Raw genomic sequence first — 26,774 nt, forward strand, 5'->3', positions numbered from 1 at the left:
AATACAGGCGTGAGCCACCATGCCCGGCACCAAACTTGGTCTTGAACCTCCCTCTCTTGGCTATTTTAGAGGTCTAGGAAGAGGGTGAGTAGGAAGCACTTATGGAACAGATAAGCACTGATAATAAGTGAGCAAGACAAACAACCAGTTCTAGCAGGTTGTCCTATCATTACAGAAACAGGCCCAGATTTGAGGTAGAAGAAGGGTTGGACACGTTGCTGGGGAAAGTGAGTGCTCCGTTTAACTAAAGATAGTTCATTTATTCTGGAGCTGGCTTTTGTTAGCTTTTGTTAACAGGTCTTTTATTTTTAAAGTTAGCTAAATGGTTATTTAATTTCTTCTTGGAATCCTTTTTGTTTGTTCCAGCAGAGATGTCAGCTTATTTATAGGAGTTGCTCGAAGCCAGAGTCATGGTGGATGTAGGGAAGTGGCCAATCTTCACTCTGCTGTCACCTCAAGAAATTGCATCTATTCGGAAAGCTTGTGTCTTTGGCACCTCAGCCAGTGAAGCACTCTACGTTACTGACAATGATGAGGTAAGCCTCTCTTAAAACCTAGAGTTTAGTTTCAGGGCTTACTTTGGGATTGGGCTTCAACGTGTGCCATTCAAACACAGAGAAAAGGTGGGGGATAAAGAGAACCTGAAGTTCAGGAAGACTATGCCTTTGATACAGTTTCCCTCTTCTTTCACTGTCATGATTTATACCCCTCCAGACTGCTCTTTGAGTTTCATGGTATAGACAAATATTCTAAAACTTTAGTAATGCCAGCAGAGGTTGAGTGTTTAACAACCTTATCAGTCCCTTCTTACCTACTGAATTATCCAGTTGAATTTGAAGTGTCTTATTTTCAGAGCAGAGAAGGGAGCTTTTACTATAGCGTTATGCCAAATGACTCCAACAAAACCATTTATTTTCTAGGTCTTTGTATTTGGACTGAACTATAGTAACTGTCTAGGAACTGGAGATAACCAGAGTACGCTTGTGCCCAAAAAGCTAGAAGCCTTATGTGGAAAGAAGATTAAAAGCCTCAGTTACGGGAGTGGACCACACGTTCTTCTCAGCACTGAAGGTAAAGAGAAACAAATCTAGCTTTTCAGTTTTGGGAAAGTCGAGCAGTTAACTCTAAGCTAAGAGAAGGTAGAGCTGTATTAATTAATTTTGGACTGTTTGTTTCTTAATTTCTGAGGAGAAGTACACAAAACAGGTTAAACACTTCAGGCTAACTCAGGAACAGCCATAGAGGAAGTCTTGCAAACTGGGCAGACTTCTGAGGTTTTAGACCACTTATGTAAAGCTGTAGACAGCTAGATATAGCAAATGGAGTGGTCCTTCCAGCCTAATTTTCCAGTGGATTTGTGGTTGCAAGGCAACTTTCAGGGTCTCTTGGGTATATTTTTATAAACACAGATCCTACTGGTTTTCCCTCCTTGTATAATTCCTGAATCATTTGAATGGAGAAATCATAGTTTATTCCTTGGCATTCACGTGGGTCATATTGAAAGAGTCGGGGATGTGGGTTGATAGATTCTTGTCCTTTTTTTCTCTGTCTCTTCAAGATCACTAAAGGGAGGAGACATTTTTCTTTGGTGATTTATCCGCACTGTGGGTAACCAGCACTCTCTGAAAGTATGTTACATATAACTTTAAATGCTTCCCTTTATATTTTAGGCACATTAGCTTTTGCTTTCTCTTTTGCAGAGGTCCTCAGATTTTTATTGAATAATAGTCTAGGGTGGCATCTGGGAAAGGGTTTGCATCCCTACCTTTCTGTGTCTAGACTGAGGAATCGCAGCTTCCTTAGATGCTGCCATAGGCCCAGGTATCTAGCGTTTTAATTGCCTGTAGCTCATCTCTGAATCCACTCCAAGTTCTCTGCATCTTTCACAAGCTGTGAGGTCCAGAGCTGAGCGTGATCATCTAATACAAGTCCAACTGGAGTTGTGCATAATGAGGTGATTATCTCACTTCTGCTTTGTGTAATCATGCCTCGTGGCATCACGCTGGTTCTTTCAAACAGTTACTGCATTACTGACTGGTTCATCTTGTCAGCCATTGTGACCTAAGGATTTAATTTCTTCCTAGCACATATCAAATGTAATTTGCCCCTGATTTTTGACCATAAAATACTGAGGCAGGTTTTTTTTAGAGCAAACATACTAAAACATATACATTCAGTTTCTTGGTTTTCTTCAAAGTGGTGACCTTAGGAAACTATAACTCTTTTGGAATTATTTTCTGAGTCCGGATCATACAGTTTTAAATATATTGAGTGGTACATTTCAGATATAAACAAATAAATAACCATTTTTTGTGGGGATATCTTTCTTTTTGTGGTTAATTAAGTTTTGATTTTTATAACACATTTTATACAGTATACATCGTGCTTTATATTACGTGTCATTATGCATGTTGCATATGTGTTATATATGTATTAAAAACAAATAGTTTTAAAACAATTTTACTCATCAAACCATCAAATAGTATCAGTTTTTTGGTGAAAATTAGGAGTGCCTCTGCCTTATCTTGCTTCTCTTAGTAACTACTCTTTAGAGGGAACCACTTTTAACTCTTTCATATACTTCTGGTATTTAATCTCATATTTTTAAAATAACATGCTTATACTCCTATTTCTGAATTTTCAATTTTAAATATTATCCTTTAACTTTCTGTAGTGGCAGATAGAATTTAGCTTTTCCGCCTACCCTTCCCTCTCCTGATCCTTTCAATATAGTGATATCATTTTAGTTAAATCAGTATTCAGTGTTTATATTATTTGGACCATATGGGTATTATTTATAGCTGAGCCGCCTCCTTCCTTGTACAACTGTTTGTTTTCCTGGAGTCGATAATTGCCTCAGGTTTTTTCATTTACTTACTTTTCTATACAGCCATCATTAATGTATGCCCAAACTCTTCCGCAGAGCAGCACATCATTTCACAGCACTTCTAAGCATATCAGGGAATGTCTGGAGCCCTCTGTCCCTTGCTCCAGTCTGGACTGGTCACTCTCTAAACCTATACACAGCTATTCACTTCACCTTTGTCCTCAGAAGTCCCTTCACTTTGTCCTTTCTGGACTCCCTATTTTTTATGTCTCACGTTGTCTTCTTTGGATTATACCCTCATTTGGGTGAAACACATTCTCTAGAAGCTTTCCAGAAAAGAGGGTGTGAGAAATCTTTGAGATCCTGTCCTAAAATGTCTTTACCCTTACTAATGCCTGTCAGTGGTTTGGCTGGGCTTAGAATTCTAGGTTGGAAATCTTATTTCCTCAGAATGTTGAAGTCTTTGTGCTTTTCAAGTTTCAGGGTTGCTGTTGAGAGTCTGGTGACTTTCTGACTTTTGCTATTTTGTATATGATTTTTTTTCCTCTTTGGAAGCTTTAAGAATCTTTTCTTTATTCCAAGTGTTCTGAAATAATTATGACTCTGTACTCTGGTGTAATTTTTAATTGTATTAAAAAGGTCATTCTTATAGGCCTTTTAATCTGGAAATTCTTTCATTTCTAGAAAACTTTCTTGTAATATTTCATGACAATTTCCCCTCTGTTTTCTCTGTTCCCTCTTTTTTGGAGTTTTTCTTGGAAGGAAGTTAGAGATTCTGTACTGATCTTCCTTATTTTCTTTTGTTTTCTCTCCCATCTATGTTCTGGAAAATTTCTTCAACTTTATCTTACAAGCCTTATGTCAGATTTTAACATTTCTGCTGTTACATTTCCAAGTGCTTTCTTGTTCTTTAAATGTTCCTTTCTAGAGCTTCTTGCTATTGTTGGATGGATTCAATATCTTCTCTTTGAGGCTATTTATAATTGTAGGTTATTTCTAAGTTATCTTCTGTTCTCTACATTGTTTCTTTTTCTCCTCCCAAATTTCTTGTTTCTCTTTGTTTTGGTCTCTGACTTTCATGTTAGAGGCTTTCTTCTAAAGTGTGGCGATCCTGGCTGTCGGTTCACAGGTAAGAGCAGGGCACTTTACACATGTTGGGAGTTCTGTGTTCATGGGTGTGGCCCGTCAAGTACTGAGGGAGGTAATAACTGTGAATTTCTATAAAGTAGAATCTGCCAGTTTCCTGACCTGGGGATATAAAGCTTTTTTGCCAGCTTTCTGGGAGCTGAGCAAGGGAAGTGTAGGATCTCAGTATTCGGTATGTGGCCTTGTAATTCTCCTCTTCTCACTACAGGGCCTCGTAGCTACCTTCAGGGCCCCTCTCGATTATTTTCTCTTTGAGCTTGTTTCACTCTCACATCCTTGGGTAATTTTGCTCATCTTTTAAGCCTCACGTGTTCCTAAAGATTCATCATTGGTCTGCTCAAGACTGTGTGGCCAGAGCAGGGCTGGGGAAGTGGGTGCTGATGTCTGGGGGTTGTGTTGCTTTGAGGGCTTCACCAGGATTTGGGACTAAGCCATCTTGTGATGGAGTTCACCTTTCTAGAGCTTCATCAAGGAAAAAGGAAAGAGAGGTGTATGTATACCGTCTTACAAGTAGTGGCTGGCACCTGGCTTGGGTGGCCCAGACTCTCGTCCATGAGGAGTAAGAGCTGAGACCGTTGCTGTACTCAGGCCATGGCTGCTGTACATTTCTGTTTACCATAAGTATTGGGCAAGTGTGCACAAAAAGACTCCCAAGTGTCACCTGGATGCCAAATATATTCCTCTCTGCCCCTGTTACATAACAACAGTCCTACCTCTTCTGTCAATGGGGTCATTTGCCCCTGGCAAGAGGGCAGCTCTTCTTTCCTGTTGGACTTTGGCTAGAGGATCAGAGTTCCTATGGCAGCCATAGCTTCAAGTTCAGCGGGACTCTCATTGTGTCCCTTAGTGGAAGTGTTCTCTCTTTGGGAACCAGGACTTATAAACTTGGGGAAACTAGAATTGCAGGGACAGGAAGCCCAAGTTCCCCAAGTCAGTCACTGGGAGTACTGGTCAGCAGGGCCTCTTATATATCCACTGTTGGTTCCTGGACCCATGTATTCTACCTGTTATGAGACGCAGCACCATATAGTGGCCACTGATTAAAGAATACACTTCTCTTGGTGGATGGCATCCCATCCGCACATGGCATCATCTCCAGGCTGGTGCCTTAGCAGTCCCTTTGGCCAGCTCATCCGTCACATTCTGGCCAGCAGCCTTTGTGTGTTGCAGTATGTCATAGGGCCTGTGAACCCCATGGTCATATGCACACACTGCTGCACCTCTTTTGCTGTAAAGTTGATCTGTTGGTCTGATGAGATGTTTTGTGGGATCCTGTGTCAGTGGATTAAATATTCTGTAAGCCCTCAGATAGTGGTGCTGGCTAAGGCCCTGTGGGCAGGAAACATACCTGGATTATATGTTGATTTCTGTCAATACAAATGTCTTGTCCTTCTAGAATCCAGTAGGTCCATTGTGATCAACTTGTCACCAAATGGCTGAGTGATCTCCCTGAGGGATGGTGCCATGTTGGGGGCTCTGCATTGGTCTCTGCTACTGGCATAGTGGGTGTTCAGCAATGGTAGTAGCTAGATCAGCCTTGATAAGTAGGAGCCTGGTCTTCTGTTGTGTTAAGATGTCATTTGCATTTTTCTTCTTAGGAGTGAGGTTGAGCACCTTTTTGTATGGTTAAGTACCATTTGGTCTTTTTCTTTTGTGTTTTTAGGAGCTCTTTTTATATTTGGGATATTATCTTTTAGTGATATAAAATATTTTTTCCCAGTATTTAATTTTTTCTTTGCTCATGGTGTTTTTTTCCATGTAAAAAAACTTTTTTTAATGTAACTGGATTTATCAGTCTTTTTTCTTATTGTTTCTGGATTTTTGAGTCAGGAAAGTTTTCTCTATTCCCAGCTTATGAACAAATTCACTAATTTTTTCCTTCTAGATCCTATACAGTTTTATTTTTTACTTTTAAATTTCTGATTTATTGAGAAGTTATCATGGTGTACGGTATGAGGAATTAATCTAATTTTTCAATAAGACTGTCTAATTATTTATTTCAACCCAAGTCATTTTAAAATAATTCAGACAAAGCTGGGCATGGTGGCTCACGCCTGTAATCCCAGCACTTTGGGAGGCTTAGGCAGGGGGAGGATTGTTTGAACCCAGAAGTTCGAGACCAGCTGAGGCAACACAGCGAGACCCTGTCTCTACATAGAAAAAAAAACAAAGAAAGAAAGAAAGAAAAATTAGTCAGTGTAGTGGCCCGTGCCTGTAGTCCCAACTATTCAGGAGGCTGAGGGAGGAGGATTGCCTGAGCCCAGGAGTTCAAGGCTGCAGTGAACTATGATTGCGCCAACCGCACTCCAGCCTGGGTGACAGAGAGACCCTGTCTCTTAAAAAAATGCAGACAGAGGAGCTTCCAGGTTGGTGAACATGTCAAGGTGCTGTGGCCAGGGAGGGCATGGAAGCTCTGTGCAGCCCACCCCTTACCTTGCTGTATGCCTCTCCTCCATTTGGCTGTTCTTGAGTTGTGTGCTTTATAGGAAACTGATTATACTTTCCAAAGATAGCCACACAATGGCAGTGAAGATGCCTCCAGATGATGCCAGCCCCCAGCCATTGAGTCATCCTCAGCCTTTGAATCTTCCTGAGATCACACATATCATGAAGCAAAGACAAGTCATCTCCATTGTCCTCTGTCCAGATTCCTGATATACAGAATAATAATAAAATGGTTGCTTTATGTAAAAAAAAAAAAAAAATTAACCCAGATTTCATGCCACTAAAATAGTCTGCTTGAGAGAGGCTCTGAGATTTTTTGCTTCCCTTGCAAACAGTATACATCTTTCGTCTGTACTTTGTGAGTGAGTGACACATACACCTCCCAGGGGTTCCCTGAGACTTGGTATTTGGTAAAGTGATGGTAAACATTAGTGTTGAGCTTTTTTGCATCTTCTTTCTTTTGCTTGGTACCTGACACAGAAACTGCTGAGATGCATCAAAGTGTTTAGAAAGTCTAATTTTTATATATATATAAATTTTTTTTTTTTTTTGGAGACAGAGTCTTGCTCTGTTGCCCGGGCTAGAGTGAGTGCCGTGGCATCAGCCTAGCTCACAGCAACCTCAAACTCCTGGGCTTAAGCGATCCTACTGCCTCAGCCTCCCGAGTAGCTGGGACTACAGGCATGCGTCACCATGCCTGGCTAATTTTTTGTATATATATTTTTAGTTGGCCAGATAATTTCTTTCTAATTTTTAGTAGAGACAGGGCCTCACTCTTGCTCAGGCTGGTCTCGAACTCCTGACCTCGAGTGATCCACCCACCTGGGCCTCCCAGAGTGCTAGGATTACAGGCGTGAGCCACCGCGCCCGGCCTAATTTTTATATGTATATAAATTTTGACTTCTAGCCATGAAGCTGATCTTCCATCTATGTTAGTACCAAGTCCTATCTTTAAGGATTTTATATAAAGATTTTATATCTGTCTATCCTGTTCTCTCATCCATTCCTCTCACCCCCACCCCATCAGTGGTTTCGTAATAAAGATAAGGGGGCAATGTGAGAGAAATGAAGATTGGAGAATGAATTGAACAAAGTACAAGGGTTACCATTTCTTGGAGCTGATTCTTTGTGTACTTTGTGTATAGATGGGGTGGTTTATGCCTGGGGCCACAATGGATATAGCCAGCTTGGGAATGGGACGACCAACCAAGGCATCGCTCCCGTCCAAGTCTGTACCAATCTCTTGATCAAGCAAGTAGTTGAAGTAGCTTGTGGCTCACACCATTCAATGGCTCTGGCAGCTGATGGAGAGGTAAGTACGCTGCTTTTATTCTTTATTCTGTATTTTTAAAACCGTGGTAAAATACACCTAAAATTTGCCATCTTAACTATTTTTAAGGGTATAGTTCATTGGCATTAAGTACGTTCACATTATTGTGCAACCGTCATCCCTACCTGCCCACAGAACTTTTTTCATCTTGCAAAACTGAAATTCTGTACCTGTTAAACTCCCCATTCTCTCCTCACTCTAACCCCCGGCAACCACCTTTCTACTTTGTTGCTATGAGTTTGACTACTCCAGGTACCTCATATAAGTGGAATCGTGCAGTATTTGTCCTTTGTGACTGACTTATTTCACTTAGCACGATGTCCTCAAGGTTCTTCCCACATTGAGCATGTGACAGGATTTACTTCCTTTTAAGGCCGCATAATATTCCATTGTATGCATGTAGTAAGTCCTCACTTACCGTCATGGACAGGTTCATGGAAACTGTGACTTTAAGCGAAATGACATGTAATAAAACCAGTTTTGTCATGGGCTGATTGATATAAGCAATAGTTAAGTTCTTGTGGCATATTTCTATTCACAAAAACATCACCAAACTTCTAAATGAAGACCCAAACCACATCTCATATTAAAAATTGAAATAAATGTGAGCTACACATGTATTAAAGAAGTATTAGTAAAAAGAGAATTATTAACCCAGTTTTTGGTGAATCAGTGAGTGATGGTGGTCATAGTGGTGGTGAGGTTAAATGAAGGAATAAATATTTGCAAATCAAAAACTGAGTAGTACATCCTGCCACCACACAGTTCAAGAACAATCACAAACATGACAGCTTGCTGAGCACTTTTGAACTGCATGTATTGTCATGAATTTGTATGATTATCATCTACTCTGTGAATTTTTATTTTACAATAATTTGTATTTTCATGTATTCATTTTCCAACTCATTTACTCAGTTCAGAGTCATGAGTGGTCCGAAGCTCAGGGTATAAGGTGGGGACAAGCCCTGGACAGGACGCCATCCTGTCGCAGGGTGCGTCCATGGGACTGCTACAACACATGCACAGCTTAGACACAGCCTATCGTACACAGCTTTGGCATGTGGGAGGAAACCGGAGAACCCAGAGAAAACCCACACAGTTGTGGGGAGGACGAGCAAACGCTACAAAGACAGTGGCCCTGGCCAGGAATCAATTTCTTTTTCTCATTAATGTTATAACAACGTTATTTGAGGACTTGCTGTATACCACATTTTGTTTTTGTTTTTGTTTTTGTTTTTTTGAGACAGAGTCTCGCTCTGTTGCCCGGGCTAGAGTGAGTGCCATGGCATCAGCCTAGCTCACAGCAACCTCAAACTCCTGGGCGTAAGCGATCCTACTGCCTTAGCCTCCCGAGTAGCTGGGACTACAGGCATGTGCCACCATGCCCGGCTAATTTTTTTTCTATATATATATATTTTTAGTTGGTCAGATAATTTCTTTCTATTTTTTAGTAGAGACGGGGTCTCGCTCTTGCTCAGGCTGGTCTCGAACTCCTGACCTTGAGTGATCCACTGGCCTCGGCCTCCCAGAGTGCTAGGATTACAGGCGTGAGCCACCGCGCCCGGCCTGTATACCACATTTTGTTTATCCATTGATGGACACTTGGGTTGCTTTTACTTTTGGCTATCATGAAAGTTCCTTGCTTTTAAAAAAAAAAAAAAAATGAAATAATGACCATTTTTGTATTTGGTATGATATGAACATAGTAGCCCTGTGTGTGTAGCTAAAAACATTGTGGGAACACACTCTTTCTCTAACAAAATATATATTATGTAAACAGTACCACTCTTGCTGACAGAATTCGATCTTAAGGCAGCCGAGTCTCATGTTCTGCTAAGACTGCAAATCAGATTTGTGGAACAGTTTTCTGTACGTATTTTTTTTAATTACCTCCATCCCTTAAGGTCTATTTTGTTTTTCAGTATACGTAATGATGTTGGAGAAAATGTACCACGTGTTCAGCCCCAAGTTCTGTACTCACTTTAAAGATTACTCGTCCTGCTGATTCTCCCTTCTAATCTCTTATATCATTTGTCCTCTCCATCTCCATCGCCTTTGGTCAGGTCTTGTTGTCGTCTACTTGGACTACTGCCACAGTCTCTTCTGTTCCTAACTTTTTAATTGATCTACCTGTCCGGTCTCACATCTCTATCTTCCTATGATTTCTAAAACATAGATTAGATCATATTGTTCCCCTGTTTAAAGTTCTTCAGTGGTGTGATAGTGATTTTACGAAGTAGGACAAGTTATAGATGAAGAAACCAAAAAGCTCCAGGTTTCATGGCCTGGGATGTGCTGGAGCCAGACATAGCACACAGGCTTTATGCCTAGAATCCACTGTTTCCTGGTGGAACTACAGTTGGTGGAACTACAGTTCCAATTTTTAAATGAAAGGTAGCAGCATTGCAAAGGAACTTGCTATATTTGAGTAGTGCCAGAAGAATGATTGTTGAAATTAGACAAAATTTGCTAATTTGTACAGGCTGGATTCCTGCTTTATTTTAACCATAAGCATATGCTACTTTGGATAATTGTGCTAAATATTTGGATTATTGTGCTAGATATTCCTGTGAATATATTTTGAGGAAGTATTGCAGGTTATTTCTTTGTATCTGTGAAATGAACCTGTGTAGCACATATTCTTTAAGACATCAGCAGTGGGTTTTGCTGTTGTTGCCTTGGGCAACATCCAACATGTGAACTTAAATAGAAAGTGCTGACAGAGGAAAGAAAGAATTGTGGAGGCCAAACTCAGGATGTGCATGGATCACTTCCGGCAGGCAAGTGAAGGGCAGTGGGGGTTGGGGTCTTAGAAATTCTCCTGGTGTTAGAGGAAGTTATTTCCTCTACTGCCAACACCCCTTCCCTAATTCTTCTCTCTGTTTACGTTTCTGTTTAGAAAGGTTTCCATGAAAAACAATGAATATTTGTGCCCAAAGAGTTGACCAAATTTTTTACATTATTGATAGTTATGTGGCATATGCCTCATTTCCTATTGATGCCACATTGAGAAATATATAGAAGGCTGGCACAGTGGCATGTACCTATGGTGGCATGTACCTGCAGTCCCAGCTACCGGGGAGGCTGAGCCCAGAGGATTGCTTGAGCCCAGGAGTTTGAGACCTGCCTGGGCAACATAGTGAGGCCCCTCTGGCCCAATTATATATGTGCATCTATATAGTTGCAATAATTATAGAGGCACCGTAGCTTAGTGGTTAAGAGCATAGGGAGACTGCTTGAGCCTGAATTCCACTTGCACTACCTACTAGCTGTGGGACCGCTATCAAGTCACTTAACCTCTCTGTGTTTCAGTTGCCATATATAAAATGGGGATTATAATATTACGTAGGCCAAGGTCACTTTGCAGGATTACTAAGAGGATTAAATAGGTTAATGTGTGTAAAGCATTTAGTACCTTTTAGCCCATAGTAAATACTCATTAAGTGGGTTTACTTTGATTTTATGATTGTGTTAGAAGTCAAATTTTCACCCTATTTCTTTTTCTTTTTCTCTTCTTTTGTAGGTGTTTGCTTGGGGATATAACAACTGTGGTCAGGTGGGATCAGGTTCTACAGCAAATCAACCAACTCCTCGAAAAGTTACAACCTGTTTAAATATTAAGCGGGTGGTTGGCATTGCCTGTGGTCAGACATCATCCATGGCTGTCCTAGACAATGGTGAGGTGAGCTCTCTCTCCATTTCTGCTCCCCGTCTACCTCGTTTTTCAAATAAATGTCAGTTTCTTCATGAGATGCATGTATCAGATCACGGAAGGAAGAGTGCTTTGTTTTGGTAGCTCCATTGAGAGTTGACTGAGGAGTAACCAGGGGATGTTTGCGCCTCAGGATGACTTTTTTAAATTCCAAGATTTGTCTGCAAGTAAAGATTCTAGCGTGTCTAAATTTTATTTTTGGCCAAGCTCCAGATGGCCTGATGCTTATAGGTATTTGTGGTGTTTAATGTAATGGATTAAATAATTTGATACTACCTCTCTTTCAATGAAAATGTCAGCTGTGCAAATTTTTTAAAGATAGCTGATAAAGTCTTTGTAGAACTACCCATCTGCATTTTGAATGTTTGTTTACAGGAAGAAGCAATTTGCAAAAGCAGATTTTTTTTGTCCTGATTGTTGTTAGCTACTTTTTAAAACTTACCTTTCAGTTACCCTCTACTGTGATCACCTTTGAGCTGATAGTTATTTCTATGAAATTATCTCTGGTTGCAACTTCTACTTAAATGGGCCAGTTACTTCCTGTGCATGTTTAAGTGCATGAAAATTATACAAATTTTGGACATAGATATTATGGCATCATGCATTGGGGTCCTAGGGGACCTTAGAGTTTACTGAATCCTCACCTATGTTAACTTATTTTTTATCAATTCTGGTATCATCCCGGCTGACTTTAGAATTCCTTGAGATAGCCATCAGATACCCTCCATTCCAGTATTCTTCATTTCTCCTTTATTTTTAAAAATAAGTTTAATTTTTAAATCATTAGTATGTGGTTATTTTAACAAAGGAAGACAATAGGTGAAACATAAAGTAAAAAGTGAATACCTTTTTCTATATCTTGTTAATAGTTTCATGCATATCCTTTTGGACTTTTTTTCTGTAGACAATTATATATGGATGTTTATAATTGTTTTTTTTAAAATGGCATGATTTTCTCTGCTGCTTTTCTCTGCTGTTCCTCAGCTTGCTTCCCCCTGCCCCATTTGACAGCATGTATTTATCTGTGTCTGTTTTCAGACCATTTGTACAGACCTTTTCATCCCAGTGGCTGCTTAGTTTTGTCTCTACGAATGACCCACATTCAGAGCTCTACTGATGGACATTTCAGTTGTTTCTAATTTTTTGCTGTTATGAGCAATGTTACACTGATTTTCTGTGTTACTGTGTGTTTGTGTGTGTGTATCTTTGTACACTTAGGCAATTATTTCTATAGAATAAATTCCTGGAAATAGAATTTCTTGGTCAAGGTGCATGCCATTTAAAATGTTGATAGCTATTGCCAAATTTCCCTCCAGAAATTGCACAGCTGTTACACTTCTGGAATTGGATGAAAGTGCCTTAAACCATCTCTCACTAGGACCCTCAAGTTCACGCCCCCTTTCCCCTCCATGGCATTGCCCCGCAAAGCCCCAGTATATGTCTGTGGCCCTGTGTTGCTGTGGGGCTTGGTGCCGCACCAATCTTGGGTTTCTAATTTGAGCTAGACCTTTATTTGTTCCTGGTCAATGCTTTTTTCCTGTTTCTACTGGCTGTTGTAAACCTTTAACAGTCCTGTCAAACCTGCACCCAGCTGTGTTACTCTCAGCAGATGGACCTTCCTGCTCCAGACATTTAGGGCTCACCACGTGCTGGGAAGTCCCTGCTCCTCCCCTTCCTCTCTATCCCTCTGTTGGCCCTGTGGTCACTCCCGAGCTCACTGTGATGAGAGACCAAATTAGCTCTCAAATGGTCTTCCTGCCTCTAGTCTTACATGCTCCTATCACCCCTCATGTTGTGGCCAAAGGGATCTTTGAAAATGCAAATTTAATTCATCTATTCTGACATATTTCAGTGGAAAATTTAGTCGTATTTCCCTTTCCCTGGTGTGTGTTGGTCACTTTGTCTCCTGGCCCTTGCGTTCCTTCTAAGTCTTTTCTCTTACCTTTACCCCAGATGTGTCCAGCCAGGCCCACCTGCTTGTCTTCTGAGCTGGCCTCCAACACATTCAGCGACTTCTCTCTGGAATGCCTTTGCCCTCATTCATCCTTCAGCCTGCTCAGATCTCCACTTTCTGAAAAGTCTTCCCTAAACTTTCTTCCTAGAGCTAAAGCCTTCCTTGCTGTTCCTATAGTGCCTTGATTGTGTCTCTACGGTAGCATTTGCTGCCTGTCTGCAAAAAATTTGCATGTGTTGATCTCCCGTGTTAAACTGTAACCAAAAACTTATTCCTGTTACCTTTCACAGCATCTTGACACCCAGTAGGTGCTTAATAATTGTTAGTGAGCCCCAGCTTTCTCATATATAAAACAGGAAAGAGTGATGTGCCTCAGGCTATCTAACTAGTAAGTTATGGAATAGGTAGGAACTGATGCCAAACTGTCATCCCCACCCCCAAAATATCTTCTATTTGGAGATCAGTTGTAGGATCCCGTGGAGCAGAATATGGTGTTGGAAGTATTTGATTTTTTGGGGTGGACTGGATTTTTATCTCTTCCTTCCTACTAGCGGTTTTAAAAGCCTGTTCATTCCCTTTCTCTCCTCTCTAAGGTGTATGGCTGGGGTTACAATGGCAACGGTCAGCTGGGCTTGGGAAACAATGGCAATCAGCTGACCCCTGTGAGAGTGGCAGCCTTGCACAGTGTTTGTGTGAACCAGGTACGTGTGGTGACCTCTCAGCTAGCCGGTCCCCTTCTACTGCTCCAACTTGGAGAGATATTGGAGATTTACTCTTCCATCAGTTTTTTCTGGCAATACCCGGTGCCTTCATCTTCCACATTTAATGTTAGATCTTCCCTAAATTCCTACTAGGAGAAGGAAGACAGTGCAGGCATATTAGTCTTGACAAGTTAAAAAAAAAAAAAAAAGAAAAAGAAAAAAAACTAATGGAAAAATTCAATAGTCTAAGGTTTAGGCTTTTCTAATGCTTTTTTAATGTTCTAGCAAATGTCAGTCCACACCTGATGATGAATTGGCATTCTGCACAAGCTGGCTGTAGCCTTTAAGTAGATGTTTTCCCTGCCCTTCCTGTTTTCCTGTTAATGGTAACCGTTGAAATTTACTTGCAGATTGTCTGCGGCTATGCACATACTCTAGCACTAACAGATGAGGGCTTGCTCTATGCCTGGGGAGCTAACACATATGGGCAGCTGGGAACTGGCAATAAAAATAACCTGCTAAGCCCAGCACACATCATGGTGGAGAAAGAAAGGTAACTTGCTGTGCTGTGTCTTGGGTCTGTGTGTGCATTGTGCCCTTGGGACTGCGTGTGGCAGAGCTGTGGTGTTTGGCTTTGTGACTCTTCTGTTTATTAATATTCTTGTTCTGAACAAAAGAATGTTGACTACCAGCCAGAATGAACATAAAGTTCATACAATTCTTAAGCAGCTTTCTGAAATAACCTCCTGTGATTGACAGACATGAACGCATCTTGGTGTAATTTCTACAGGCTTGTTGTTACCCGTTTAGTGGGGAAGACAGAGAGAGGGTCTGGGACTATGTTGATATCCAAGATGTAGCGTGAATTTTTCCTTTGAGCCAACTAAAATAACTTTTCAATAAATGTGCCCTTGAAAGGACATTATCTGTTTAAATATTGATTTGATGTAATGTGTATTACTGGAATAGATGCTACTGTTTGCTCAGCCAAATTGTGAGGTCTTACCCACTAAGTCTTGGGATACTGACTTCCAGCCCTGGGACTCTGCCTCAGACGCATACTCCTGAGAAGTGTAGGAAGTTTGCCCTGCTGTCCCTTTGTATGGGAATGCTCAGAGTCCGTGACCCCTCCCCTAGTGCTTACCAGCCTGATGCGTGTTCTGAGCTCTTTAGGGGATGACAGAAAAAGTTGTCTCTGTGAGGAAATAGTATCTTGAAGACAGTATTTTTTGCTACTGTATAAGCCCCCAGAACTGTCAGCGCATTTTTTTAATTGTCTGCTTTCCTAATTTACTTTGATTTCTAGTCCGTTTTCCAAGTTTTCCTCAACAGTATGTGTTGTTTATCCCAACTCAGTGTGAGCTTAGGATGCAAAGTGGGCAGTTAGGGAGAAATACAGTGCTCTTGCTCTGATCTTTGGTTTTGTCGATGTGCCTTGGCAGCTAATGTTCCAGGATCCTGGGCTGTTTTCTGAGGTGTAACAAGCATGAACTTTTTCATTGCCTTGTGTGGTGTGGTTTGGGCTTCTGTGATAATGAAGTAACATACATCTTTCTTAAAACTTTTCAGGGTAGTGGAGATCGCAGCCTGTCACTCTGCACACACGTCTGCTGCTAAGACCCAGGGAGGGCACGTGTACATGTGGGGCCAGTGCCGGGGCCAGTCGGTGGTCCTCCCCCACCTCACCCACTTCTCCTGCACCGATGACGTGTTCGCCTGCTTTGCCACTCCCGCTGTCTCATGGCGCCTCCTGTCTGTGGGTAAGAAAGCACCCAGGAAGAATAGTACCATCAACTGACCATTCTTCCTGCGTATTTGCTGGTTGTGGGCTTTTTAAGGTTCTAGAATGTTTATTCTCTATTAGCTTTCATATTAATACTTTTCTCCAAATTAGATTTTCATAATCACATTTATTAAATATTATGAAATATTCCCACGGACTTATTTTCTCTCCTTAAGTGCTTTCTTTTTAATTGATATCAAGTTCACATAACATAAAATTAACCATTTTAAAATATATAATTCAGTGGCATTAGTATACTTACAATATTGTGCATCCACCATTTATCGAGTTCCAAATGTTTTCATCACCTCAAAAGAAAACCCCATACTCAGAAAGACGTCCTCTCTTTGTTACCTCCCCCTTGCCCTTAACAACCAGTCTGGTTTTTTTCCCCGTGGATTTACCTGTGCTGGATATTTCAGCATGACCTATGGTGTCTGGCTGCTTTTACTTCATGTTTCTGAGGCCTAGCTGTGTTGTAGCATCCGTGCTTTATTCCCTTTTAGGACTGAATAATATTCCAGTTTGTGTGTGTGTGTGTGTGTGTGTGTGTGTGTGTGTGTATACGTATACGCACTCCATTTTGTTTGTCCATTTATCTGTTTATGAACACTTGAGTTGTTTCCACCTGTTGAATATTATGAATAATGCTGTTATGAACATTCGTGTATAAGTATTTGGGTAACCTTTCTTAAGCGCTTTTGTTATACTAGATTTGTTACATAATTCAATATAGTACTCATCAAGAGTGAACTTGAAAAGAAGTGAAGAACTTGTGGTTTTTAAAGTGACAAGTTGACCCCACCTTCTTTCTATCTGTCTTTGTCTTTTAACTGATTTCAAATTCTTTTATTTTGGAAGGACATCAAAACAGAGATATTATAAATGGTAGTGGAATTCAGGGTGATCTTCAGTTATATAATCGGTACTTTTTCCGAATGTTGTCTCCTTTAAGAGTCTATTATTGGTCGAAAAAGCTAAGATGTCTTAAAGCTGAGTGGCCATTTACAAGGTGATTTTAATCTTTTTCTTTTAATTCGTGTTCATTTATGCCTTTTTGCCAACGTATTTCTTCCAAGTGCTTCTGTTTGTAAGCATAGAAAATAAGTGGGTCATGATGCCTTGTGCTTGAAAATTAATGTAGTTCTTGACAATTAAGGTGTCTGGGTTGCTCAGCAATTGATATTGAAGGTTCCTCTTCTGATACATGTCATGCCCAGGTGTGTCAGACAGTTGGAATTGCCCCATGATTAGGAGACCAGTTGTGATGGGGGCAAGAGTGTGTTTAGGAAGAGTTAAACTGCTGTTTAACTTAAAGTAAAACAAACTGAGCATTTCTTTTAAATTCACTTTGCCAAATTCTTTAGCGATAATACAATGGCTTTTTTTTTTTCTGCAGTGACTATTATGTTTAGAAAAATTTAGTTTACTGAATGCGGCCATTTGGCCATAATTGCACATATGTATAATATACACAGCCAAAGCATTCTGTACACACCTTCAGATTTATATATGCTACTTAACCTGGATCTGTTTATAAAAGGTTTTTCAGGGTCTTGCATCTTAAAATGGCACAGGCATCCTTTCAGAACAAATGTCCTAACATTTTTTATGTTAAGTTTGGAAAAACTATGGCCATTGAATATATCTCCTAGATAACTTCTTTCCCATTCACACACTAAATGTCAGAAGTGTTTTTTTCCTTTCAGTTTATGATCAAGGCTGAGTGTTAGGAAGAAAGTCAAATGGTGAATTCACATCTCTGAGGAGTATTTCTTCTCTGAAAGGAGTATTACACTGTTGCCAGCAACAGGGAAAGGGTCATCTCATTTCAACCCTAAGATTAGATGCAGAAGTTGAGGCAGTAACAGGAAGTTGATGTTTTTCAGATGGGTTGGGTAGCAATCTAGATGCCCAGACTCTGTGCCCATCTTTATCATTTCCTTTCTTTTATCCACCAGTGTTCGGAGTTACAGGGTCAAGGAAACCCTCCTAACCCCAGCCCCAGGCTGGAGTGCAGTGGGCAATCATAGCTACTGCAGCCTGGCTTCAAGTGATCCTCCTGCCTCAGCCTCCCAAGTAGCTGGGACTACAGGGGTGCACCACTACGCCTGGCTAATTTTTTAATTTTTTGTCGAGATGGGATCTTGCTGTGTTACCCAGGCTGGTCTCGAACCCCTGGCTCAAGTGATCCTCCCACTTTGGCCTCCCAAAGTGCTGGGATTATAGGCGCAAGCCACTGCTCCCAGCCAAAACCCTGGTTTTTAAGAGATTTTTTCCCCTTTTCCTTCATAGCTAGGAGAACTGTGCTTTGTGTGGGGTTGAAGGGAGGGCTATTGGTTAAGGTCACAAGGCTTGGGCAGGTGATATTTCCTTGGGAGACTCTGATAATAAAGCTGTGGATAAGCTTATTTCTTAAATTTCAGGCTAGGTTTTAGTTATTGCCCCTCCTCTAGGAGTTATCCTGGTCACACCAGGGTACTGAGCATCACAGATTCTTCCAAAGCTTGGAAGCTGAGCTCTTTGATTAAGTCACTGTTCTCAGCTGTGGATAGTTGAAACCTGTCTCCTGTGTCTATAGCAGCTTGGTTCAGTGCCCAGTGAGTGTTTTTGGAATTTTTTGATTTCCCTCTTAGCTGCCTTCTATTTTTTTTTCCTGCTTTTATATGTATAAAGCACAAGAAAGTGTTGCAGGAATTATACAAATGCCTTTACTTTTCTTCATAACAACACAGTTTTACTTACATATAATCATAACATAATTCTTTTTATCAGGCAAGGTGATCCTATGCTCTTGTAAAACTGTTCCCTTTGCATATATGTTGTTGCCAAGTAAATTTTCTCTGTTTTTAGATAGTGTGTAAGGATTATTGTTTGTACATTGCTTTTTAGGGTTAAGGGGGATGTTTAGATTCCAGATACCTAGGAAAAAGTTTCTCTGCTTTAAGCACATGACTGCTTAGCATTACCACTTAAGTGGTATGTTTGTTTTTTGGGCCTCCTTGAGTTGGGTGTGTTGACCACCTGACACTCTCCCAAAGCAGAGAATAGATATTCTTAGGGTTTCAGTCAAGGAAAATCGATAAATTTTTAGCTTTAGAAGAGAACTGCTCATGTTTTGAGAGAGTGGTTATATCATCATGAACTACCTATAACTTTTTTTTAAAAAACACACATTTCTTATGTCTAAGCATGTAAGACTGGTATTTGGCCTTTCTAAATACTTGTAATTTTTGGTAGTTTATAGATGCAGGATATTTATTTTAATACTATAAAATTGATTTGTTAAATAAGGTATGAACTCTTGAAGAAACACAGATGAAATTATCCACTGTACTAATTGAAGTCTTTCAAATCTTGAATCTGTTCCCTGAGCTTTCTGTATTAATAGTGTGTTCATTGCCTTCAGAGCATGAAGACTTTTTAACAGTTGCAGAGTCACTGAAGAAAGAATTTGATAGTCCAGAAACTGCCGATCTGAAGTTTCGAATTGATGGGAAATACATTCATGTCCATAAAGCTGTTTTGAAAATCAGGTATGTTTGTATGAGCTTAGAGACACCAATAACCTTGCTTTCTTTTTGCCATTTCTGTTTATTTCGTATTCCACAAAATGGATACGGATAAGAAGTAGCCTCAGTAGTAGAGGGAAATCTCACAACTTAGCATTTTTGCAGGTAGTATCAGTCCATTTATTGTCGAAGAGTTTTGCATGTACTCTGTGGCAGTATAAGTATTTGTCTATATTATTTTTAAATTAAGGGTCTTGTGAATACTCATTTCTATTGTAAAATTTATTTAAATGGTTAAAAAAAATACAAAGGTTGTCATTGAAAAGTGTTCCCTTTTACTCTTGATTAAAGATTCATTTTCCCCAAGCAGAAAACTCCCATAGTCAGGACTGCTGGGCTTCTGTTACCAGTTACTTCTGATTACCAATTAAAGAAAAGTTCTTCAGGGTACCGTAAATGGCAGGAGTTCCCTGTAGAAATGGGAGGGAACTGTGCATTAGTAATAACTGTTTGGGCTGTTCTCACCGAGGCTGCCCTTACAGAGAAAGGCACGTGAAACAAGACCATTAAATTGGCCATTTACAAGTCTTTTTGGAAATTTAGTTAAAACCTATTTGCAAAATGATACATTTTAAGGGACTGGAAAAGCCCTATGTCATTTATTACCTAAGGAAATAAATATCTGAAGCACAGTATTAGTTGAAAAGATGCACTGAGAGTGATTCTATCTGTGCAGCTGCATTCAGTCTGTTCCTTTCGTGCACAGTTCTGTGACCGTTACATCCATTATTCCTTGCTTTAGACAACTGTTTCTTTTCTTAAGTAAGTGGAGCTGTGCTTTTAGTATTCTGAATGGATTTTGAAAATATTTTTTCTCTTTGTACCATGTCTCACTTTAAAAGAATTTGAAAAGATGATACTTAAAAAATATATATTATACTTTAAGAAAATCCAGAATTCAGAAATCAGTTCCTCTTGCAAGTGGATTTGTACATGTAAATACAATGCAAAAAGACCCACTTAGGTTTTCTTGAAATATGTGACTGTCCTAGGGAATGTGAGTCTATAAATAAGTGGTAACAGACTTGGGGAGAGAGGGAAGAGAGCAGGCAATGCAGAAAAACAAAATGTGGGTGATGGCTGTTTTGAAGACAAGGCAGAAAAGAAGAAACGTCATCCTGTCAGATAATGGAACAAATAATCAGCTTAATATAATCCAGTTAACATTTAAAGCAGTTTTAAGAATATACTTATTACATAAAATAAAAACAAATGAGTTATTTAAATGATGTTAGTAGTCAAAAGTTCTGAACTCTCATGTCTGAATTTCTTTCATTTCATTGTTAAAATACATTTCTGTACCTCCTTAAAAAACAAAACAAGTGAGCAGAAAAACTTGGTGACCATCAAATAGAAACAGTGGTACTGTTGAAGTGCTAGGTACTTCTAGGCTCTACATACAATTTGTAATATTTAATAGCAGATATAAAAGTGAAATGAGTGTATATAAAACCCCTTACACATGAAATCTTTCTACAGTACTAACTAAAGATTCATGATCCTGGTGTGTGTGGGCCCAGACTTAGAAGATAAGGATATCTCTAGTCTCTGTTTATCTGATTTCATCAACTTAATTAGGTAGCTTTTGCTTTTCTGTTTTAGATGTGAGCACTTTCGTTCCATGTTCCAGTCATATTGGAACGAGGACATGAAGGAAGTGATAGAAATCGACCAGTTCTCTTACCCCGTGTATCGTGCCTTTCTGCAGTACCTCTACACAGACACAGTGGACCTGCCGCCGGAGGATGCTATAGGTACCGTGGCTGCAGTGGGATGGCCGAGCCATGTGGTTGAGAATTTATCTCCTCTTGTTCTTGGAGTACTGAAATGGAAGAAGTTTCAGATTCATTGGCTTTTACTTGGTTTTTTAAAAAACATTCAAAGTAAATGTCCTTAAAAATTGTATCGTGTAGTTATTGTGGTTAATATTATAATTATGGACACAGTTTATTTATCACTGTGGACTTAATATTGAGTTATAAATGGCTAATCAAAATGAGGGGGAAATTCCATTTTTTGCCATTCCTTTGTACTGTAGAAGAAATTGTATAACAAGTGAGTATAGGAGAGGGGTATGTTTTTGGAGTTGGGAAGAAGGTAGGGAGTAAAAGAATTTATTTACCCAAATTAAGAATATTATTCACTAAGAAACTTCAGCTGTTCACCAAGATGAAACATAGATGTTTATAAATATGGGAAATTATTGTAAACTCGATTAAGACTTTCACACTTCTTGCTTTTAGGTCTTTTGGATTTGGCAACTTCTTACTGTGAAAACAGACTGAAAAAACTTTGTCAGCACATTATCAAGCGAGGAATCACTGTGGAGAATGCCTTCTCATTATTCTCTGCTGCAGTCAGATATGATGCAGAGGTAACATAAAACAGCAAACAGAAAACCCAAGCCACCCTCACCTCCCTGTGTGCCTGTCTCCCCCTGCTCCTCGTGTGGCCAAGGAAAATGATGAGTGGCTTCACTTCTGTTTAGGGAATCAGCCAACTGATCCTTAAGAACTGAAATCTGGTCCTGCTTATTTAGTTTCTGTTCGTTGTATCAAAGTGGTTTTTCCTCACTTACATTTTTAACTAAGATAAGAAACTGAGGTCCCAGCAGCTGTACTGCAGGTTGGAACATAAAGTACCACACCTAATTGGACTAGCAAACAGCATATTTTAATTTCAAATCTTTGTCAATATCAGCATATATGTTTTTTTTAAGACCCACTTTGCTATCTCTCCAGCTCTACGCTGTCATAAGCCAGGGATGCCATATGATTGATGATTGATTGATTGATTTAAGCACACTGTCATCCCTGATGATGCCATATGATTTATATATCAGTCTTTGCTCTGAAATTCTATCATTGTCTAACTATAACTCAGTTATTCATAGGTTAAGAACTTGCTGTGGACTCCTTTTTGGTTTTTTGCACTAGATTGAGTTCTTAATCTGGGGTTCACAGATCTCTAGAGAGTCTGTGAGTTAATGAGCTTTGGAGAGTCTGCAATTTGGTGTTCATGTGCATTTTCTTGAAGTTAAGAACCAAAGCATCAGATTGTGAGCTCCTCAAGAGCAGGGATTGTATTTTACTCGTTTGTGTACTCTGTAGTTCCCGGCACATATTCGCTAATTGATGATAAATGTATGTTGAACTCAGTGGACACAGTACCACCTAAAGGAAGCATTAATGATAATCACTGAGCTAAAGGCTGGTATGGTTGGCTTTACAAAATTATAGAGAATAAAAGGTAGATTCCATGAGCAAGGTAGAGAGCAATAGTCTTGGAGGTTCAAGATGTCTATCTAGCAATGGTATGCGTGTCAAGTGACACAATTAGCCTGTTCTTATAGGTATTTTGTCATCATTTGACAAGGCAGAATATTTGGTATCAAGGAATTTATTAAACACCTGCAAAGAACTGCAGCTGTGGCCTTTGGGGTGTAACAGAGGACAAACTTCATATTTATCACAATTAGGGATCGAAGTTGACCATTATATCTTGCATTTTCAAATTGTATCCTATTTTTGTTTGAGGTTATATTATGATTATAAATATTTGATAAGGTCAGTTATATCTGACTTTATCTGCAGCCTGACAAGAGATGGAATGATGATCAAAGGAAATCATTTCTAATAGAAAATGGAGGTATGATTTTTTTTCCTACCCTTCCTGTGGCCTCATGAGCCTCTTTATTAGAAATGTTATTTCTTTAGATTTTATTTCCTCCCAGTGATATAATTTTCAGCTGGGTCAATGCCTTTCACCTCCACTTGGTGACTGATTTTAGAATCTCCTCTGTGTCTCCCCGCACTCCCCCTCCGTCTTAGTGAGTTCCCTGCTCTGGGTAGCCCACACCAGCCAGAACAGCCCGGCCCGGGCAGAGGCAGACAGCGCTAGCTGCTGGAGAGTTCTTCCTCACTCAGCTAAGATCTGTCCCAGGAAGTTTACAGAAAAACCTTTTGCCACTTCTGCCCGTCATTTCTTTTACTACTTTCAATTTTTCTCCTATGAAATATAAACACATTAAAAACTGTTCTTTTAGAGAGGCTGCAGCTGTACACAATTCCCTGGAGTCTGTCACAGTGGGTTGGCACTCAAAAATGTATGTCGAATTAAGTGAGTGAATGAATATATTTGAAACCCCTCACTGTGAAGGTATGGTTTAAAAAAAAATTAAAACCTGAAATCCCACAAATATTACACATTCAATGTAGAAAAATTAGAGAATAGAGAGAAGATAAAAAGAAGAAGAATTGCTTCTTTCTTTCTAGGGTGCATTTTTTAGGTTCTGATAGGAGCTATACAATTGACTAATGGGCTTTTACGTTTTATTTCCTTGATAACTGTAGAAGGTAATAAGTAAATAAATGAAATATTTCGAGTACAAAAATAAAACCCACTTACTGTATCTTCCAGTTGATTGGAAGTTACTGATAAGTCAGATTGGAGATTAATTGCAAAAACTATGATTCTCAGAAGCCCAATTTGGGGACACTAGATGACTTTGCCTTCATGCTGTGGGTGAGACTGCGAGGAAGATGGAGACTGCCTGCTTCAAGCATTTCTCCTCTTTTCTGTAAAAGTTATTGCAGTTCCTCCTTCCCCCCTTTTTGACAAGATGATTTTGAAGCAAATAGACATACATAAAAGCAACAAAAATGTGTAGACTGAGTAGTTACAAGGATTTTTAAAAGTGAGCTGATTCTTGAGGAGCCCTTGTATTATAAATTCATTATTCAATGGTCTACAAATTTTACAAAGAAGGCCTTGAAGAAGGGACACTTAAATATTCCTCTGGACAAACCTGAATAACTATTGGTATCAAGGGAGAACATGTGAATAAAAACATTGTCTCAAGGTAGTTCAGTATCACATCGCAAACATTTTAGAATGCTTCTCTATTTATACTGATGCTTTTCAGCAAATTTTTGGCTTTTACGTATATTTGAATGTTAGGAGAAACAGTTGGGAAGTATTATTTGCTTAACCAGAGTAGAGAACTTTCCAGAAAATCCTGCTGCTGAGCATCTTATATCTTATGATCTTGCTTTTGGTGGGCAGCAGTAAATATGGCCTAGGAATCTAACAGAAAAGTTGGTTGGGGATATGAGTATTGGAAAGCTTGATGCTAAGGCGAGATAACCAGCACATTTTTCTTCTTTCAGAGGGCCAGACTAACAGTGTTCGTGAGCAGTAGGCTGTAAAATGTTTTTTGTGTGATGAAAGGAACTTTATTTTTTCCCATATGGTCAGACGTTTAAATGCGTTCTAAAAAACAAAACCAAAAGCCACTTTGATCTGGAATATTTTGTACTTGATATTACTATAAAATTAATTATAGACTTAATGGTTTTGGAGTTCTGTTTTGTAATTTCCTTAACAACACATTTAGACAGAGTCAGGTGTGGGTTGTGATCTTTTGCCATCTGGATGTCTGTCAAGCTGGCTTGTGATGTGGAGGTACCTGTCTCATCCCGGCCAAGTCGTCTTTCCAAGAAGTGTTAGCTTTGGAATTTTAGGACTGGATAAGAATTCTGTTGAAGGCTGCATTAGCATTTTTTTAAATGAGGATGTTAAGACTATCAACTGTCTATGTTTTGTTACTAAAGAAAATCTGTGGAAAGGAAAAACAACTTATTTTCAGAGTATGTATAGTGATTGGAATAGTCTAAATGTTTAAAGATTTAGAATCTATAAATTACTTCAGAATAGCAATTTTTAATTTTTATCTTCTTTGCCAATAACAATAAATGGGGTATTTTATCTCATTTGCCTCATTCAGAACCACCATAATAATTTCACCACCAAATGTCATAAACATACAGTTTAGTTTCTGATACAAAGAGGACTGCATTAGACCCTATGATTTTACACTCTCTCCACTTCCCTATTCCATGGGCTGTAAGAAGACTCATTCTATCATGAACTTTTTTCACTTACTGATCAAATGATCCTTCTCATCCTTCTTGGAGTTGTTTTATTTAAAGCCCAGCAATCGTGTTACAGTTGACTTATTAGTTGGGCAAGAGTTGCATTGTCTTGTCTAGGTAACTGAAGATCTGATCATTTGCAGCATGAGATGAACAGCTCATGTAGGCTTTTGTGATATTAAAGAGGGATCGCACCAGAAGGGTGTTTATTAATTCACCTATCAAAGGCAAACCGACTCAGGGCCTTGCTTGCTAAGTGGTTCTGCTTGATGATGCCATTCTCTGGTTCATGTGAAAGAACTTGTAAATTCAAATCATTCTCTCCAGATGCATTAAGTGCTTCCTTTTACGTAGCTCCACCTTAACCAAGGTTCAATTAGTTGTTTAAACAACCCAGATTTAGATTCTTTTCAGTATTCTCTAGTTTTGACTTTCAGTGTTTGAAACTGTTGAACATTTATTGAATACCAGGGTATCTCACTAATTCAAACTAATTGGAGGAAAAGGGAAGGCAGTTTGATAGAACTATTTTCATAAATGTATAAAGATTGTAATTAGCATCATTTGCATACCTCTACTATATAAAAAGTTCTTAAAGTTTATACTCAAGGTAATTTCTGCAGTTAGTTGAATAAACTCACTTTAAACTCACTTTTTCATGTACCCTAAAAAGATCTTGAATTCCAAATTACTAGACACCAAAGTGATAAGGTTTTATGATCCAGAATTTAGTGTATTCTTATCCTGTGAATTTGAAATTATATAATTAAAATTTAAGTATCCTTATACATTACACAGTTTGAAGAACTTTCTGTGCTTATGACTGGCTATTTCCTAAGTTATGTGTAAATACCGCTTCTCAGCCTTTTGGCTAAGATGAAATGTAGTATCTAAGTTATATGTAAATAGTTTCCCATTTTTGATAACTAAATAAGATTAAAATGTGACTTTTGTGTTCCTGTGGAATATAATTTAGTCCTAAGAGCTATTTATTAATCATTGGGTTATAATACCAGGAGTAGTGCTTTTTCTTGAATGATAATCTGAGAGGGAATGCTTTATATAGTTCAACATTTTAATTTATGATAACGGAGCATTCAGCTGTACATTTAGCCCACAGAGAATCTCTGATTAAAAGACATGCATCCAGACATTGTGCTAACATTTTAAATGCATTTTGAATTACCTAGAAAAAAAACTCTGGCAGCAGCTGGCTGGTACACATTAGGTGTGGTTTTATCACTTAACGGTTACATGATTCTGTGGGTTTCCTTAGTTTACTCTAGAGCATCTTTCAGCCAGGGAGAAGGACCCTTCGAACAAGGAGATCATCGTTTGCAGAGGTTTGCCCTGAGAAAGCAGAACAAGGGA

At 39.3% G+C, this 26,774-nt stretch overlaps 1 protein-coding gene across 8 annotated transcripts in view; it reads left to right on the forward strand.

The window, feature by feature from the left end:
* RCBTB1 (RCC1 and BTB domain containing protein 1) overlaps positions 1 to 26,774 on the forward strand; it is a 46,434-nt gene that overhangs the window by 16,295 nt on the left and 3,365 nt on the right. For 5 of the 8 annotated variants that reach the window (XM_045567112.1, XM_045567109.1, XM_045567111.1 and 2 more), the window contains 10 exons: positions 370 to 536; positions 921 to 1,071; positions 7,564 to 7,730; positions 11,272 to 11,430; positions 14,008 to 14,115; positions 14,526 to 14,668; positions 15,685 to 15,875; positions 19,308 to 19,434; positions 21,073 to 21,224; positions 21,714 to 21,844. In XM_045567112.1, the coding sequence (XP_045423068.1) occupies positions 411 to 536; positions 921 to 1,071; positions 7,564 to 7,730; positions 11,272 to 11,430; positions 14,008 to 14,115; positions 14,526 to 14,668; positions 15,685 to 15,875; positions 19,308 to 19,434; positions 21,073 to 21,224; positions 21,714 to 21,844 (1,455 nt within the window). In that variant the 5' untranslated portion in view covers positions 370 to 410. Of the gene's footprint in view, positions 1 to 366; positions 537 to 920; positions 1,072 to 7,563; positions 7,731 to 9,553; positions 9,618 to 11,271; positions 11,431 to 14,007; positions 14,116 to 14,525; positions 14,669 to 15,684; positions 15,876 to 19,307; positions 19,435 to 21,072; positions 21,225 to 21,713; positions 21,845 to 26,774 lie in introns of those variants that run through there. The other 3 variants (XM_045567110.1, XM_045567108.1, XM_045567114.1) reach the window with 2 other exon arrangements.

This window comes from Lemur catta, chromosome 13, assembly GCF_020740605.2.
Source record: "Lemur catta isolate mLemCat1 chromosome 13, mLemCat1.pri, whole genome shotgun sequence".
NCBI classification, from domain to species: domain Eukaryota; kingdom Metazoa; phylum Chordata; class Mammalia; order Primates; family Lemuridae; genus Lemur; species Lemur catta.